This window comes from Dreissena polymorpha, chromosome 13, assembly GCF_020536995.1.
Source record: "Dreissena polymorpha isolate Duluth1 chromosome 13, UMN_Dpol_1.0, whole genome shotgun sequence".
Taxonomy (NCBI): domain Eukaryota; kingdom Metazoa; phylum Mollusca; class Bivalvia; order Myida; family Dreissenidae; genus Dreissena; species Dreissena polymorpha.
The window spans coordinates 66,431,484-66,452,038 of NC_068367.1; the positions used below are offsets into that span (position 1 = coordinate 66,431,484).

The 20,555-nt window shown below is 34.7% G+C and overlaps 1 protein-coding gene across 1 annotated transcript in view; it reads right to left on the reverse strand.

Annotated features, from left to right (window-relative positions):
- LOC127856087 (ecdysone receptor-like) overlaps positions 1-19,414 on the reverse strand; it is a 111,426-nt gene extending 92,012 nt beyond the window's left edge. Inside the window, exon 1 of the mRNA XM_052392077.1 lies at positions 19,262-19,414. Coding sequence (XP_052248037.1) covers positions 19,262-19,322 — 61 coding nt within the window. The 5' untranslated portion in view covers positions 19,323-19,414. The remainder of the gene's footprint in view (positions 1-19,261) is intronic.
- Positions 19,415-20,555: the final 1,141 nt, after the last annotated feature.

Genomic DNA, 20,555 nt, shown 5'->3' on the forward strand with positions numbered 1-20,555 from the left:
CCTTTGACCTAGTGACCTCAAAATCAATAGGGGTCATCTGCAAGTCATAATCAATGTACCTACGAAGTTTCATGATCCTAGCCCCAAGCGTTCTTGAGTTATCATCCGGAAACCACCTGGTGGACGGACCGACCAACCGACAGACTGACCGACCGACATGTGCAAAGCAATATACCCCCTCTTCTTCGAAGGGGGGCATAAAAATGTCATCAAGTGCATACTTACATAAACAAAATAATGAATGCATTCTTTCAGTAGTACATGTGACATGAAAAATACACAAATATACATGATATTTATTCTTATTATAATATTACAATATGGAACATTCCTGATGATACAACCACACACTCAAAAGTGCCCTTTTGACCAAAAGCATGCGCTAAAAGTGCCCTTTTGACAAAAATCCCACCCTGCCCTTTTCAAATACTTGCTGGAGCACTGCACTGTGACCTTGACCTTTGACCTAGTGATCTGAAAATCAATAGGGGTCATCTGCGAGTCATGATCAATGTACCTATGAAGTATCATGAACCTAGGCGTAAGCGTTCTTGAGTTATCATCCGGAAACCATTTTACTGGTTTGAGTCACCAAGACCTTGACCTTTGACCTAGTGACCTGAAAATCTATACGGGTCATCTGCGAGTCATGATCAATGTATCTATGAAGTTTCATGATCCTGAAAACATGAAGTTTCACAATGCTAGGCGTAAGCATTCTTGAGTTATCATCCGGAAACCATTTTTATTTGTTAAGTCACCGTGACTTTGACCTTTGACCTAGTGACCTGAAGATCAATAGGGGTCATCTGCAAGTCATGATCAATGTACCTATGAAGTTTCATGATCCTATTGTAAGTGTTCTTGAGTTATCATTCGGAAACCATTAAACTTGTTCGAGTCACTGTGACCTTGACCTTTGACCTAGTGACCTGAAAATCAATAGGGGTCATCTGCAAGTCATTACCAATGAAGTTTCATGATCCTAGGCGTAAGCGTTCTTGAGTTATCATCCAGAAACCATTCGGTGGACGGACATGTGCAAAACAATAAACCCCCTCTTCTTTGAAGGGGGGCATAAAAATGATAATAGTCAAAATACTGAACAAACTTGAAATGTTCCTATATGCATGTTTAAGGTTTTGTAATAGCTTATTTATCATAATAGTGAATATAATGTATTTTCACAAAAGCTTTATTATATCCATAAATGATCATTTCTGGTCCTTTTTTCAAGTTGGATTGTGGAAAACAAATGGGTCAAAATGATGCAAGGCTAGTTTTTTGCAGGAGTCAAAAATGAGAAAATTGCAACTAAATTCTTGCATCAAAATGCTTCAATTTAAATCACTGATGATGGATGTGCAACGAAGGATAAAATATCATCGCAAAAGCTTACCATGAGCACTTTGTGAGCTAAAAACCACTGAACAACTGTTTCTTTTTTACATCCAACCAGCAAAATATCTGAACTCCATGAAGTACATGTACTCTGGCATTCCCCAAATAATTAGCCTTTTTTTTAGCTTCAATTTGTCCAATTTGGCTAAAAGAAAATTCCCTTTGGCTACAACTTGTCAATCAATAAGAGCTGTAAAATAGCCAAAAATAGAAGAATCTTGCAATAGGAAGAAGAATATGACTAAAGAAAATTTTAAGCCAGGGGATGTCACCTGGAACACCATTTTATTGGAATCTAAGACTTATTTATAACAAAACACATTAACATGTATAACTGCTTTTCTTTAACAACTGTATGCAACTTTTCCCTGAGGACAATAATTGATCCTGGTCAACATATCTCTTAAAGAAATTCATGTACTTAATAGAGAAAAAGCAGTAGCAATCTGCATGTTTGAATATTAATTCCATATGTTATTTGTTAATTTACAGTCTGCAAAATTAACCCATCGCATGATTGCCAATGCTATACAAAATCTCAGATCTGGCGATGGAAAAATTTCCAAACATCAAAGATTAACAGTTTTTCACCATGGTGCATGTCACCATGGCCAAGGTTCTCTATAAGTAAATTTGCTTTTAACTGGTATGATTCTTGGTTATGGCATGAGCCAATCAGCATAAAGGTCGTTTCCACATGAAGGTGTTTACAATAACAGTACATGTCAAAGATCAATACATACCTAGCTCAACGCCTGCAGCCACGAAGCGTTAACAACTAGTTTTTTTTATTTTGAGGACAAATTTTCACATTATCTAAAATGCACCACATTTTTTAACCAAGAGTAAAGTGTTATCTGTGCTACAAAAATTTTATCAAGCAATCTTATATTAACCCTTTGCATTCTGGGAAATGTGTCGTCTGCTAAAATGTCGTCTGCTGAATTTCTAAAATAAGCATTTTCTACGATTTTTTCAAAGTATACTATTAGAATTATATAGCAAACAGTTTGGATCCGGATCGGCGCCACGTTTTGTGGAGTCTGATCTGGATCAATACTGTTTGCAAAGGCCTTTAAAATTCGGTTCCCGCTGTCCTCGAGAAAGAAGGACATGATATTGTACAAGAAGTCTAATTTTCGCATTCTTTAAATCACCACAAAAGATTTACTTGAAATCAGGGGCCTATGCAAACAGTATTATGGTTTCTATCAAAATACATATTGCATATTTATTTGTGACATTTTGATTATTTTTTTATGAACAATCAAAGCGAGCAATTCTTTTTGAATTGCAAATTTAACAACACTTGTTCGAAAATACATAGAATCTTTATTGAAAAATGCTTGCTTTAAATATCAATTTATACAAGACTATTGCCAAGCAATATATGTCCCCTACCGGCACCACCTGTCAGAAATTCCACCATTGTCAGATTTTTTATATTTGTTTTGTTGTTGCCATAGCAACCAGAATTTTTGACATTATAGGAAGAAAAATCAAATGACGTGCATAATGTCCATATAGCCAACTATCCATGTTTCAAGTTTCATGAAAAAATATGAAGAACTTCTAAAGTTATCGCAGGATCCAGAAAACCACCATTTTCAGCAGTATTTCTAGTCTATTTGTTGCTATAGAAAACATAATTTTTGATGTAGGAACAAAATGAAATGACCTGCATAATGTCCATATTGCCATCTTTCCACGTTTCAAGTTTCATGGATAAAATATAAAAAACTTTTAATGTTATCGAAAGATCCAAAAAACCACCATTTTCAGCAGTATTTCTAGTCTATTTGTTGCCATAGCAACCAGAATTTCTGACATAGGAGCGAAATGAAATGACGCGCATAATGTCCATATTGCCATCTATCCATGTTTCAAGTTTCATGAAAAAATATTAAGAACTTTTAAAGTTATGGCAGGATCCAGAAAAGTGTGACAGACAGACAGACAAACAGACACACAGAGCGGAAACCGTAAGTCCCCTCCGATGAAACCATAGGGGACTTAAAATATGGATATGACACTTGATGCATAAAAGTAGCCTAGGTATATAACGTGTTTTGAGATAATCAAAGAATGCTTATTCATACATATGTATGCATGAATGACCTGAAAAGTTATATCGGGATTCTGAGATATATCACAATCCGTTGGTAACCGCAATCTAACAAAATAAGGGAACTGCAGTGTATTTTCATACATGCCATAATTTTTCAGACCAATTCCGGGACATTGAGTTAAATTGTCCGGGACTTTTGCCGATTTTCTGGGACATGTATAAAATGTAGCGATATTTATAGACATATGCAGTTTTGGTACGTTTTTTTTGTTTCGCATCGTTAATTGCAAAAGTTCGAAAGCCTATCCGAAATACACTTGATCTATTAACGTCAAATTAAACATGACTACTTCCGTTACTAGATACAAGCCACGTGTTTTCAGTGTAAGCGTTCTAAACATAGATGGTGACGTCACTGCATTATTGTATTAAGACCGGTGTGTAACGCGTAGTTGTTGATACGCCTTTATTCATTTATAGCATTTATATAATAAAAAATACAAAAATACAGTACCGTTAGATCGTCAACTCAAATCAATTCACTATACATACAACCAATCACAATTAATTTTTTACTCAGCGATGTTGAACTTCAGATGTGTGAACAACTATCCTTTGCCCGTACGCAGCGAGAAATAATGACGTAGTAGATTAAAGTCAATCAACAACCACATTAAACAATGCCGCCTTTTCGGTTTGACCGCGAACGTGAGACAATAGATATGATAACAGGACCCCTGTGAATTGATCGATTTTGACATGTAGCGTAGTCTGCCTATTCGGGTAGGCATCGTCATGGAGACGCTGCAGATATACACAGATTCGAGGTGCAATTAAGCCTAAGATAAGGTACACGTATATATGGATTTTGTAAATTCCAGGACATTTGACAGATTTCCGGGACAGCGGGACAAGTTCTTCATTTCCAGGACTGTCCCGGACAATCCAGGACGTATGGCATGTATGGTATTTTTATATTCTAATTTATCTCCCTAAGATGTTTAAAGTCCGCGTTTTTCAAATTTAAATGGACCACAATGTAGTTCTTGAGACTGACTTTTTGACAGATGATAAAGTTATAATGAAACTTTAAAAACACAAATAAGATAACAAAATACTCTGTTATACTCACAGAACACATAAATAGGCTTGATACTGAGAACTTAACCAAATTCTGAGCACTACATATTTGGTAAAAACTTAAACCCATTAATGCAATATATATATACAATATATGTATAATATATATGTATATATATATATAAATGTCGTCCTGTCATGATTTCGTCACTGATTTTTTTTTTAATTGGCTATGGAAAAAAGCCTCTGGCTATGACATTTTCAAAGTTTCATAGCCAACTAATGGTTATGAAGACGAAAATGTTGGATTTGCAGACTGTTTGTGTACATTTTTATATTCCTTCATCAAAAGTTCCTATAAAATGAGATTCAAGTCACCCATACCTGTCAGTCATGGATTGGGAGTGCATGTATTTAGCTTGTGACGTAACAAGTAAAATAATATCTTCAATATTAGTATACAAAATATTATGCGCATTAGAAAATTGTAAACAACAAAACTTCAACTAAAGATTTCAATTACACAAAGTACACTTTAGTCATGCTTTTGGAAAACAGGGCTAAATGCAATTGTGTACATGTAGTGACATCCTAGATAAGCCTGTGCAGTTCAAACACACTACACTGTAACTCCAATATAGTGCGGTCCGTTATAACGCTGTGTCCAATATAACGCGGGGGGGTCCTTGGATCCCGTTTTTTTTCTCCAACCTTCCATTTTTGATTCAAACCAATGTTATGCATCTTCATGTATTTTCAGAAAATTCAAAGATGGCGGCGATCACAGCCTGCTTGCTTTATCCGTCCGTTTAACCGATATTAATCGATTTTAATCGGTTAGAAGTTAAACAACAAGAGAAAGCTAACTGGTGTTAATCTCTTGTGTAATGTCAATAAAGGTCAATAAAGGTGTGAAAACTTGCGAGTCACTCAGTCAGTGTTTATTACATGTATTCTCTATCAGAGCGGCTCAGTGCGCTATTTTCAATAAGGTAAGTGCAAGTGGAATAATTATCAAATTAAAGTTATTCAAAACGATTAAAACATTTTTACTTTGATTTGATTGCAGTTTGTCCATATGAAAGGAGCGCCTGTGAAATATACTGCGCACAACTAGTATACTGCGCAGCCAGAGACTCGTGCAAGCAGAGAAAGATGACGGAATATTTCACATTTCATAGCAAAAAGATGAATTACCTGTTAATGTTTTGTATGTATCGTGTATTGTATAAACATTGACAGTGTTATCGTTTATTATATGCTATACATGCTTGATAAATAAAAAGATCTTTGTTTATGTTTAAAGTTTCTGTTGTTTCTGTACGTGTACAAATAATAAATTAAATAATCCTAACGATTTATTTACGTGCTAACGCAGTATACTAAACAGAGATTCACTTTTATTTTTGCCATTTATCAGAAAGTCCACGGAAAGCACGATTTTTACATGACGCGTATGACGCAATAAAACATTTCTTTGTACATGTGTCGTATTGCATTCAATCTAAATTTAAAGTCGCTCGCCCAATTAAAGCTCTGTCCCATAATGCACTGTACTCTTTTTCTGAAAATTGGCGTCGGCATATGGATGTGCTTATGAATCTCATATTTCTCGTCATAAATGTTAAAGATTATTTTTTTCGTAATTGATGTTGTAATTATATTGGATTATCGGATGCATGTGCACATTAGAAAAGCGGTATGTATTACGTTATCGTTCGATTCGGTTTATATGCAAGTATTTTCGGATGACAACAGAGCATGGCAATACACAGGACCTATATTATAGGCTATACTTTACCTGTTTTTATATCCCCCCTGCAATAAATTAGCTCAAAACTTATAACGCTGTCCGTTTATAACGCGGTTGCGTGGCTTGGACCCCGTCATCCGCGTTATATTGGAGTTACAGTGTAATTTAGGACAACTACATCCGCCGAAACTGGATTTGCTTTTAGAAGAGATTTCCTTTTAGCGAAAAAATTCCATGAATGCCGACTGCACAGGATGATCAGGGATGACACTTTACACAATTCCATTTAAAGCCAGTTTTCCCAGGAATAGCCATCTTTTACATGAAATGTACATAATGTTGCAAGTCACACTTAATATTTATATCATGATAAATAACCTTCTAATGCACAATTAAACCATGTTTACAAAGGCAGATGCAGTATATTATGAAAATGATGATGTTAGTAGAGATTAATTACTATCAGACAATTATCACAACTGTATGCCTGCTTTACTATCAAACAACTTCCAACCAAACCAGCATAGAAACATGTGCACAACTAAAATCCAAATTATTCATAATTTCTATGCTTACTACCAACACCAATATATTTACCTGTCGTGCTTTATGTTAATATCCTTTTCATGAAATGCAGTCAACACTATACACATATCTAATATATAAATCTAGGCACTATATATGCTCTTTTAACAAGCGTATTTAGTTTTCATCCCTTCCACAAGCACAATATCATAAAACAAAGTATTCATATAATTATGTTCCACTTGAGTGATTTAACTAATATCTGAACCTATATTTACCTCAACGTAAACCAGAACTGTACATGTAGGTATAAACATAAACAATTCAAGCAACTCAATTCCACAACACTAACAAATGCAGAAATTAATAAATTATTCACAACAACATTAAGCGTCAAAGTCAAATTCCTTTAAGCCCTGGTCAAGCTAACATGGAACATGGCGGTCTACCCTGTGGTCAGTAAACTCAAGGTTGACCAGTATAACACAGTAAAGCGTGGAGATAGGTCATTCTCAGGTCAAACGGTCATGGTATTTTCTTGTTGCTATTTATAGACCCAAGGCTCAGTGTTTATTACCAACACTGTCTAATGAAGAAAACATATGTTGTTGTGTTTAATTGTGAAATTATTTCTAAACAGTGAAATGGATCTTTATAAGACTGTAATGGTGTAAAAGAACAATGATAGTGTGCAATTGTGTATGTAAAAATAGCAATCAATATTCAAGGGACAAGAAGTTTTAATATTAAGTTGATATTACCTGAAATCAAGGGAGGTGAATAATACTAATATATTGTCACTTAGAAAGAATAGCCTCCCATAGATAACAAAAATGGTAGTTCCCTATTACTGATATTCATTAAATAGCAAGCTAGCTTTTTTTAGCTGATCTGTTAAATTTTAAATTCAATAAAAAAGAAAGACATCTCATGTCTCATTATCAAAATATTTGTTTCAATAGTTAAAACTGCCATTCTGAAACTGAAATAGACTCAAAGAGTACTTTTCTTTTCTCATTTGATACAATACAATATGCTACTCAAAGCCTCCATATTTCTGTGCCATATTACCATATTAAAGCTAATGTCTACTTTTTTTTGGCGTATAAAGAGCACTGTTCATAATAAAGCATAGCCAAAATAGGACCGCCAGTATTATTTGAATAATCAACTGCACTGCATTAAACACAGAAAAACATTTAGAAAATAAAACATGTGTGATACATGGTACCACAACACACTCCGTTCTACATACTTTCAGAACAATCTAATAGGACAATATTCCACTTCTTATTTTGCAAGTTTGTGAGGACTGCACAGGCATATCTATGATCACACTTAATGCACAAACATCAAGTATGTGAGGACTGCACAGGCATATCTATGATCACACTTAATGCACAAACATCAAGTATGTGAGGACTGCACAGGCATATCTATGATCACACTTTAATTAATGCACAAACATCAAGTATATGTGAGGACTGCACAGGCATATCTATGATCACACTTGCAAGTATATGTGAGGACTGCACAGGCATATCTATGATCACACTTGCAAGTATATGTGAGGACTGCACAGGCATATCTATGATCACACTTGCAAGTATATGTGAGGACTGCACAGGCATATCTATGATCACACTTGCAAGTATATGTGAGGACTGCACAGGCATATCTATGATCACACTTGCAAGTATGTGAGGACTGCACACTTTATGCACAAGCATCAAGCTTGGTTTTCACAGTACGTGGCTAAATAAATTTAAAGGGCAACAAATTCCCTGTAAGAGTTATACCTTTCTAGTGATTGCATGCTGTCGTGTGAACAATAAACAAGTAAAATTATTGTTAATGTAGTATCTTTTACAATTAAAATCAAGCTTCACAGTGAGGATTTGTTGACCTTTACTTGTCGTACATATTAGTATCTTTTATGCACATTCATTAAGCCCATTTTTCCCATAATGAGTCTTGTCATAATCTTTCCAACAATGAAGAACAAGTGACAAGTATTCAAGGTGTTGTGTTCTGCACTTATTTACTCCCCCCCCCCCAACCCAAGAATCAAGTCAAACAAACAAATCATGCAATCATACTTTGATATGCAATCAAACATCCAAGTTGTTGTTGAAAGAGGTATTCAAACACAGATCTATTTAGGAGGGCAACAGCCTTTGGTTGTATTCTACAACAGGTTCAATCTGATAATAAACTGTTATCACATTGGTGATAGTTGATAGGTAATTTAAGGTGAAGAGGTAGTCATGGATATTTCACAGGTAAATGCTATATTAGTTTATAACTTTGTTACATTTGTTGTATCACCACAAATAATTTCTCTTTATGAACTCAAGTAAAACTGGTGTTGTGCATGTTTTTATTTGTCATGTTCTGCCTTTCCCCGGCTTCCCTGGTGTAACAAAGTGAAACTAGACAGTACCCCACCAGTGACATTGAATACAATTTTTCACTTTACTGAGTCCACTCATTCTGATTAAACACTGAGAAAAAAAGACCCATTATATACTGCTTCAGACAACAAATGCTCTTCTTTGCCACAAAATAACAGCAATTATGCCCATTTCATCTTCCCATAGAATCTGAAATGCTTTCCGGTCATTTAAGGACAACTTCCTCAATCACCCCATCAAAACCCATGGGCTCTTTCCAAATGAAATCCCAATTAGCACACCCATAACAATTTTCTCCCTCCTCACACAAAGGCCAATTGAAACCCTGCCTGAGATAAAGACGGATGTTGTGAAAAGATGAGAAGCTGGACAAATGGACTCCATTTATACTTCAGTTCTTTATATAAGGACATGCTCATGATCAAATGTCAAGAAAACAAACATTCTAATTACAAACATGGTCCATTTTGCTTCGAAGCTGATTTTTAGTTGATCGCGTTAGCGGCCGACTAAATTTACAGAGCATGTTTTGCAAAGCAGTACATGTGCTTAGCTTGCTTAGCTAGCTTAGCTACGCTAAGGACTGTAACTCACTATGCCAGGAACAATTACCGCTGCCTTCCAGGCGATATGAAGGCCATATGACCATGGTATACCATGATAGACCATGGCTAAACCATGGTTGACCATGGTCATATGACCATGGTATACCATGGTAGACCACGTTTTGTTAAATGGCACCACAGTCTTTGACCATGGTCATCATGACCCTGGTTGACCATGGTCGACCATGGCCAAATACCATGGTTGACCATGGTCAAATACCATGGTCGACCATGGCCATATACCATGGTTGACCATGGACAAAGACTGTGGTGCCATTTAACAAAAGGTGGTTGGCCATGGTCTACCATGGTAGACCATAGTCGTATGGCCTTCCTTTTGTAAAACAGCACCACAGGCTTAAGTGGTCATGGTTTTGACAGAAAAAGGCTGTTGATAACTGCTGGAATTTCTGCAGGAATTTCCTAGAGAATTCCAGGAAAAAGGTCAGGCTTGATAGTTCTGTTTTTTATTTACCAAAACTAGAAATAAAAGGCAGTTTGACATTAATAATTAACTTTTTGGCATTGAACACTTGTGTAGAAAGGCTCTTACTTTAAGGGAATATTATGTGTCCAGGGCCATTGAATTACTGAAAGAACTTAAAGATAAAATTCAACATTGTAATAAAATCATTTGAATTGCTGACACTTCATCGACATGTTGGCGAACAGTTAATGAGTATGAAATGATTAGATATGCTTCTGATTATGTTGGTGACAAAAACATTCATAAAGCAGAGGAAAAAGTGATACAATGTAGCAAAATTGGGAAACATAGGTGAACACAGTGCCAAAAAAGTTAAAATGGAACCAATGGCTGATCAGTTTAGCCGGTAATTTATTAAAGACTTACATTTCCAAATATAACATAAACCATGTGTCTTCATTCAGCTTGCCCATTTCAACTTCCTGTGCACACAATATTCTTCCTTTGTAAAAACAGCAATGACCATGTCCAACCATGGTCTGTCTTTTGTCACCATTGCCGCCCATGGTTGACCATGGTCACCATTGCCGACCATGGTCCATTTTTGTGTGTGACCATGTCCAACCATGGTCCGTCTTTTGTCACCATTGCCAACCATGGTTGACCATGGTCATCATTGCGGACCATGGTCCATAGTTTTTGTGACCATGGTCAACCATGTTCCTGATCATGTTCCACCACGGTTTTTGATGGCTGACAATCAAATACCATGGTCAACCATCAAAAACCATGGTGACCATGGTCTACCATGGTCATCGTTTCGCCTGGACTGTCTGCATTGCAGACTATGAATGCTTAGGAGCGTCTGCTCTACTTCTGCAGTGGGTGTATTTACCAGCTTGTAAGTCGACATTGGCCAGTCTAGTGTTTATCATTGAAATCTGTATATATTGGCTGCTTTTAGGGAAAACAGGGCTTAATGCATGTCAAATAAGATTAGCCTGTGCACACTGATTAGCCTGTGCAATGCGCACAAGCCAACCAAGGACGACAACAGCGAACAACTTCAGTGCCTTCAGTGCTTTGATTTCAAAAGGCAAGCATACAATATTAAATTGACATCACCAATTTACTGTTTGTTATACAGTTACTGTTACAAAATGGCAGCATTTAATGAGTTGAATGCAAGTGGCAGAAATGTTCAACAAATATGTGCACAATATTATTTTTTATTATGCTCTTTGTGTTCATCCCAGATTATAATGAAAAGAGAATATAACAAAAAAATAGTTTTGTGCTTGCTTATGTTTAATGGGTCCTAATTCTTAGTGATTAATTTAAAGTCCAATAAATTATATATCAAATATCAAGATAACAGTTTCATTATTATCAAATATTTGTTAAAACTAATGTCTTAAAGTCTATTTTAAGCCAGTTTAACATGTTATTTGACAAAGCATTGATTTCTTTTCATTCAAATACAAAACCAGTTGGTGTTTTGGATAACAACAAGCTGGTTTAGGTGCCAAAGTCAGCGGTAGTTATGGTAAGGGTAAGATGAGACAGAGAAAGTCCTATTTCTCAGCATGCCCACATGTCACACAATTATGCCACATGAGACCAGATAGAATTTGTCAGATGATACACAACCCAATTGGATCAATAGTAATTAAAGAATCACATACATATGTATGGTCATTCAGATTTTTTTATTTTTCATTTTTACCTTGTCCTACATCTTAAAATGTATATTCAAACTTCTTTTCAGTATTTACTTCTTGTATCATGCCAAAATATATAAATAGTATTATCCTCAAATAAAGACGCATATTTAAATATTGCTTCAACTTCTCACATACATATTTATCTTAATTGAAGCAATTATACATTGAGTCTCTCTCAGAAAAAAAGGGCCAAGATGACTCTGTAGCTCTCACCTTGTGGGACATGGTCAGTTCTAAAGCACAGGTGGTTAGCGTGTGGCTATGATATTAATAAGTAAAAATATCATTTTGTATGATAAATAATCATATTATAACGAAAAATCAATTTTTCTGAAAAACAAATTTCACTATCAAATATATATATAACAAGGTATTTAACTCGAAATCGCCCGAAAACAGAGTGCATGGCTTTGAACAGCCATTACTTCATCAATTGTGCAGCGATTTTCATGAACCCGGTCTTATTCAACGCAGAAATGAATTTCCTTTTTGGAAATGTATATATCTTGTTATATTTCTACACATGCTTAGTTAAATTTTAAGAAATAAAACGATCATTCAAAATAATGTTTTCACTTGTTATTATAATAGCCACACGCTAACCACCTGTGTTCTAAAGCAAGGGGTATTATTTGAACAATCTTTGTATGCGGCCACAATCTAATGTCACATTTTAAATATCAATTCAAATTATACTATTTCACCATCCCACTTTCAAGTAGGGCCTATTTCGTCCCCAGGGGCATGATGTAAAATAACAATAGGAGAGGACAATATTATTATAGGAAACATATATACTCTTTCGAATTTTTTTGTAGATTTTTTAAAAAGCTAACTAAATTAAGTGTATATATATATATATCATATGACCCCTGGGGCTAGGCCAGATTTTGCCCAGGATTATGATTTGAACAACTTTTGTGCAGGCACTAAACAATATTACACACCAAAAAACAAACCAAAACACTTGTGATTTCAGAGAGGAATAGCTTTTTAAAAGTAATTTACAATATATGTCTTTTATAGTCTTTTTATTTAGATAACCCCTTGGGCAAGGCAAATTAGTTCTTTTTCCGGGAACTGTTGTACATCCTACTCACCAAGTAATTTATCCAGGTAAAATAAAAATATTGACCATTTAACTTAGATGTGTTTCATATATTTGACAAACCAATCATTATAATATTATTTTAAGAATTTTAATTTGAATCATTTTTTATAAACCAAACATATATAGGCAGGAAGCCATCTCGTTTTTTACATCACCATTTTGATGGCTTATTTTATTTAAAAAACACAGCATAACAGCATCAAATGTTCAATGTAATTATCTAAAAAGAGACATGAAGAACAAGAAAATATAATTATGCTACAATTGTCTGAGTTGCAAAAATGACATTTCCATCACGCCTGGGGGATATGATAGTTGTAGAGGATATTTGTTCTTGTCAGTGTAAGATCGTTTGTTATTTTACGAGTGATCATAGAAAATATATTTTCACGAGTGGAGCAAAATATTATTTTTTCTTTGATCAATAGTGAAATAACAAACAATCTAACAATGAAATGAACATTTTCTGTTTCTTTTATGCCCCTTTTCAAGAAAATAATTAACAGCTGATTCCCTTCCGCTGAATAGTTACCCTTTCTTCAGTGGCGTGCTTCAATACATTTCAATACACAAAATGATATGTCACTATTCCAGTGAAATTCTCCAGTTAAAGTTTTTTTACAATGTAAATGAACGGTGAAAAAAGAATAAAACAAAAAGAAAATTTGTTGGATTCAGTGGAATACCGGATTTTAATTCACTCTTGATCATAAAAAATATATAAATAAATAATAAAGATATAAAAAGTTGTTCTGAAAATTTGTAATTTTCACCGGTGAAAATAACAGTTTGTTTATTTTCACTACTGTTATTTCACTGTCATATTTTATCATTAGGTATAAAAGAAAGTTGATTTCTTGGAGTTTACAAAGGTGACACTGCTTCATCAGACAGGATAAACAAAATTAATTTTTTTATTCAATATATTAGACGGGATAAATTTTATTTTCCTTTCACCATAAACATATGTATAGAGTAAGGGCATACTGGTATTTGTGCCCTTGATATTTGTAAACGAAATATGCTGTAATAAATTTGAAAATGAAATTTTCATTGAGTTTTTTTATTGGCACTGCAGTGCATGATTTTTTTGCCCAAAAATACCGCCGATATTCGGCTGCTTCCCAATTGCAAAAAATGACGTTTTTTCCCAAAAATCTGACCAAAATTTCCCAAAAAATGACCAATCTTTCCCAATTAACCCAATAAGATTACAATGTCATTTAGCGTTAATTTCGTAGAACGAGTGCTGATCGAGCTTGTCGAGTCTTCGCCGAATGACAACTGACTTACGAATGTTCGCGAATGTAGCCAAATACGATTTTACGTTGCTATCCACACATCTCTCTCTATATTGCGGAGGATACCGACGATAGTCAATGTATCCTGATTGTTAACGCCTGTATTTACACACGTTCAAGATGGCGGCAAGCAGACGAAAAGTTTGCGATGAGCAGCGAAAATGATAAATAACACTAAAATTAACAGCAGATATCACATGGTTATTTGGAGATAATTAAATGTGTGTGTCAAATAACGCAAATTACTATGTTTGAGATGAACAACAACAAATATTTATTAGAAATGTTCACAGTGAATGTGCGTCACGGAAATCTGTGTTGGGAAATTGGAGTTCGCAAAGTTAAAGCATTTAAGACGAGAACCGTTCGAAAATGGAAAGAGACAAACATGATTTGATTTATATGTTAGTGGATCTGTGTATATTCAGATTCATATGCATATTCTGCTTTATTATGTTTGTCACGCTGTATAGTTTGGTGAAATAGCATTGAACTGAGGATGTCAATTGTGCAAGATATTAAAAGGTAAACAAATGAAATGTATTATTTTAGCTCCATTTAATACAACATTAACACAGCAAGAACACAAAAGCGTGTTTGTTAATATTTGTTAATGTTTTCACCATATCATATTTTACTTTAAAAAACATCCTGAATTATTTTCATACTCTTAAAGAGATTATGTTTAAATCATAATGGTACATGTATATTGAAGAATCTATAGATTATTGCAAGTTTAATATGCATGTGGAAGGATATTAACTAAACGTTGTAAGAAGACATGAAAGCAACACTTTATAATATAAAAATGCTGTCAAACATGAACTTGGCAATTTTTATTCTGTTCTTATAGTCATATTTATAATGTTTCCCAATTTCATGGTTTATCGCGCTATTTTTTCCCAATTTCATGGTTTACCGCGCTAATTTTCCCAATCCAAATGCCACAGGCTGTAACAAAAAAAATCACTGCACTGATTGCATAAGGTTGAAAAAAAAACACTAGACTATGTGAGTCTTTTTGACATGTGCATGAGGCTGAATGGGTTAAGGTTCCCCTGGGTACTACTTCCCCGTAACCCGGGTACTTTAAAGTATTATGCCCCCAAAAAAATTTGGGCAAGAACAAAAATGTTTGTTAAGAAAAATATGGGTAGGAAAAAAAATGTGGGTAAGAAAATTTTGGGTTAAAAAAATATATAGTCCAAAACAAAAATTTTGGGTACGAATATAAAATTTGGGTGCGGAAAAAAAAATTGGGTATGAAAAAATTTGGGGACGATTTTTTTCAGGGAACTACTTCCCATACCCTGGATACTTTGAAGTATATACTTCCCCATACTGAGCCTCCTGGATACTTTGAAGTTTACTTCCCCGTACTGAGCCTTGTTCTTGGAAAACTTGGCTTCATGAAATCGCGTAGAGTGTTGTAGGGTATTTTAGTTGAAAAGAAGTCTCTTCTCAGAAAAAATCAAGTAGTCCCTGATTAGCCTGCACGGACTGCACATGCATTAAGCCCAGTTTTCCCAGAATGAGGCTCAAATGGTAATAATTAATATCGTGTTTTATTTATTGACAATTCTTGCAAAACCCAAAATTATCACATATAAATGCTAACACTGTTTTGGTTGGCATGAATTGTCAGATTTACAGTTTAACAGTTTCTGATGGCTTCAAAAAGGACCTTTTCATTTTATGCATAATTGACAAAATTAAAAAAAATCAGAATCGCGAATTTTTGTTGTAGTTATGATATTTGCAAGGAAACAGTTATACTGAAAAGTTGCCATGCTCTAAAATATTCCTTATATGATTATGAATCTTTTTAACGATTTAAAAACCTGAAAATTATTAAGGGTTACAAACGTGAAATAATTAATTGAATAATTTGGAGAATTCTGTTGTTATCGTTATATATAGTGGCACTACAAGCATTCCTTATATAAAGTATTAAATACACCTCTCACTGAATCACATACGCTTGGCCAAGTGGTTAAAGTGATAAACTTTTACTAAATAAAGGGTCTTTGGTTAGAGCCCAGATGAGGAGTTGTCTTTCTCTTACTCTAATTTATTCTTGTTGTTTACTAGAGTTTTTTAGTCCAATGTTTACATTTATCAACTTAAAGCATTTAATGAAAAACTTCAATACATGCCAAAATCTGTGAAAAGGTCCCTTTCTTACTCTTAAATCATTTTTAGTTCTGGCACATAAACTTTCATTGATTTTTTGGTTGTCCCATCCCAAAATGTTACCCGCACACATCGGACAATGTTACCCGAACACATCAGACAATTTTACCCAAACACATCAGACAATGACCAATGTCAATTCCTTATACTTTTTTTCCAAAATCAGAAATCCATGAATTTACATTCCTCAAAATAGTAGGTTTTTTAAACCACAAAATTACATGAGAAAGATATAAATTATTAACAGTATATACAATAAACCGTGAAGGATTCCTAGAGAACCACCCAGCTCAGCACCCACTGGTTATAAAATTAACAACTACCTCCACCATTACTCCTTGACAAACTGTACCAGAGCCTTGTTTTGGGAAAACTGGACATAATTCATGTGGATGAAGTGTCATCCCAGATTAGTCTGCACAGGCTCTGCACCTGGGACAACCCAGTGTTTGTGTTCATCATTTTGGGAATTGGGAAAATGTGCAGCGTTTAAATTGACTATAGTTGGGAAATAAGTGTTGTTGTTGTTGTTTTGCTAAAAAATGCTTTAAAATTGGGGATACAAGTGTTTTCAGTATTATATTTACTAAGGTTGAACTTATATGCATTGGAGATGAACAAAATATTGAGATCTTAAAAACCTTCCATTGGGAATTTTTAGCTCCCATTTGGGAAAAAATATGCTTTTTTCCATTGGGAATGGGGCTGAGTACCAGACCCGATTTTGAATGAAAAAACACACTGCAACCTATTCCGCTTCTATAGTATTTTCCTCTTAAAGGAAGTCTCATCTTAGCTGACAAATCAGTATAAGCAGAAAGTGTTGTCCCTAACAACCTTGTTTGGACTGCATTAAAGGCTAATCTGGGATTCGACACTTAACGCATATGCAGTAAGTCCTGTTTACCTGAGAACGAGTATCTTACATTGGCCAACATGCTGGTTGTGTCCTCACTGTTTGTTTTATCCTCAATCTCACCCTGTGCATTTAGGACAGTACTTGTTAAGATCATTATGTTTTTAATTAGCAAGTTATTTGTACCCTGATTATAAACATGAAGTGCCTTGATGGGCATCTCAAAGAGGCAGGCAATTAGAAACACACAGAAGTGTTGTCAAAAAGTTGTACATTTTTGTTTTATTGGACGATTGCTTCACCACCTCCAGGAATCGTACAAAATTATTCAAGGTTTATATGAATGATTTTTCATATAAGCTTTGTTATTTGAGTAGTATCGTAAAAAAAAATACATTAGTCATTCAACTTTTCTTAAGCACAAAACATGTTGTGATGTTGTTGAGTTTCCTTAACACTTTCTAACATTTCATTCAGAACACAGTCATATAAACATAATAAAAGCAATCAGCTTATTAGTTAAGAGATTACAACCTCAATACAGGAGAGATTACAACCTCAATACAGAAGAGATTACAACCTCAATACAGGTATTTCTAAGGACAAGAATATATCAAAGATTGTAGCCTTGTTCTGGCAAAACTCAGGGCTATATACATGTGCATAAAGCGTCGTCCCAGATTAGCCTGTGCAGTACCCTAAGGCTCATCAGGGACGTCACTTTCCACTTTAATGGAATTTTTAGTTAAACAGAGGTCTGTCCTCAACAAAAAATCCACATTAGAAGTAAAGTGTGTGAGTGTTCTCCACGGGCTAATCTGGGACAAAGCTTTACTCACATGCAGGAAGCCCAGGTTTCCCAGAACACACCTCATGTTTTTTAACCCTTTGCATGCTGGGAAATTTGTCGTCTGCTATAAGGTCGTCTGCTGAATTTCTAAAATTAGCATTTATTTCGATTTTTTTTCCAAAGAATACTATCAGAATAGCAAACAGTTTGGATCCTGATGTGATGCCACGTTCTGTGGCGTCTCATCTGGATCCAAACTGTTTGCAAAGGCCTTCAAAATTCGGTTCCCGCGCTGAAAGGGTTAACCCTTTTCAATCAAAATGAAATTGGCTGGGTACAACCAGCACAAAAAGTGAACAGTTAATTGCTGCTCATCATGCAGTATCTTTAAGTTGAAAATAAAGTCTTTAAAAGTGGCAACAAGTAAGAAAGGTCTTAAATTGTACCCAATATTCGATATTTGATATTCGAAGGGACTGACAGAGGGAGAAATAAAGTGATAGTCAAGATGGCGACATCCATGCCAAGACAGTTATTTTTCACCGTTTTATACCTTTTATTACTTTTGTTTATTTTTTTAAATGACGCTCACTTTCCAGCCATATCAGTAAAAAGGTGATTAGCGTTTATTTCGTATTTAAATTTGCTTTATATCTCGACCTTACTCCCCGCAAATTTTCTTAGTGGAGCCCTAATAAGTTCATCCCACTAAGAAATTTCACAGCCAGTTAAGTCAAGATATAGAGCGAATATACTATGAAATAAACACCAGTAACTTTATTGCTAATATGGCTAGAAATTTAAAGTGAGCGGAATTTAAAAACTTGATACTTTAGTAATAAAGGGTATAAATTTAACAGCGAAAAATACCTGCCTCGGCATGGACATTGCCATCTTGATAATCACTGATTACCTTCTCTGGGGACTATAGTAACAAATTGGTAAAATTGCTCATCTGAGTGTTCAAGGGTTTAACAACAAATAAGACTAAGCCACTCTGTTTGTCAACTTACTTTTGCCCATCATGGGATCTAAGTACATGTCCATGTGCTGCCCGTGCATTGTGGGTAACATTGATCCAGGTTTCTATGGCTACAGATTGGTTGGGTATTTCCTGTCATTATTGCTGCACACATTGCCAACAACCTGGAAATCGACCAACAGCAAGAAACCTGCAAATAATATTTAAGAAAGGTAATAATATACATAGGATAAAACTATTTTACACGGTCCAACAATCAAAATGTGTATTTTCGCTATCAAAATAAGAATTATATTTCACTATGGATCTATTTCACTATTCACCATTTCACTACCATCCCATAATATGCTCTACACTTCACTTTAAAAAAAAGGCATACTTTGGTGTTTATGAAATTATTTAACACATTCATTGTCATTTAAATTTAAATGGACATCATTTTATTACATTACACAATTAAATATTTAATTCATAAAATGAACAATCATAAAAGATCTGGCAAACCATAACTTCATTTTTCTAGGAAAACTCATATTTTTGTCTCCCGTGAAAAATGACAAATATGGTTTTACACTTGTTTTCCAAGAAAATCAACCATCACTAACTATACATACTATTGAATGCTGAACAACATTTATTCTATATATTAAGGTGTAGGGTCAATGGCTTCAATAAATGACAATTGTATTAAAGTTTTACATGTACCCATACAAATCAATTGCATGTGCTCTTCAATGATAATTGGGAAACTCATATTTTTACCTCACAGACTGATCTGTACAGTTGGGGTTAAAGGGATCTTTTCACGCTTAGGTAAATTGACAAAATTGAAAAAAGTTGTTTCAGATTCGTAAGTTTTCGTTTTAGTTATGATATTTGTGAGGAAACAGTAATACTGAACATTAACCATGCTCTATCATAGCCATTATATGCATGTTTTGACGATTTTAAAACCTAAAAATTATAAAGCGTTGCAACGCGAAACGATTGAATAATTTGGAGAGTTCTGTTTTTGTCGTTAAATTTTGTAAAACTACGAAGATTGCTTATATAAGGTATAAAATACGTCAAGAATGTGTACTCTGCGGAATAGCTCAGTAGGCTGAAGCATTTTTACTTCAGGACTCTGGCAGGACTCCAGGGGTCAATGGTTCGAAACCTGCTCCGGGCAATGTTCTTTTCCTTTTTTAAATTTTTTTCTTGATTTTTTACTGGAGCTTATATATATTATATAAAGCATTTAATGAATAAGTTAAAAAATGCCAAAATCTGTGAAAAGGCCCCTTTAATGACCACTCTCTTACACGATGGTCCATCTGCCATCT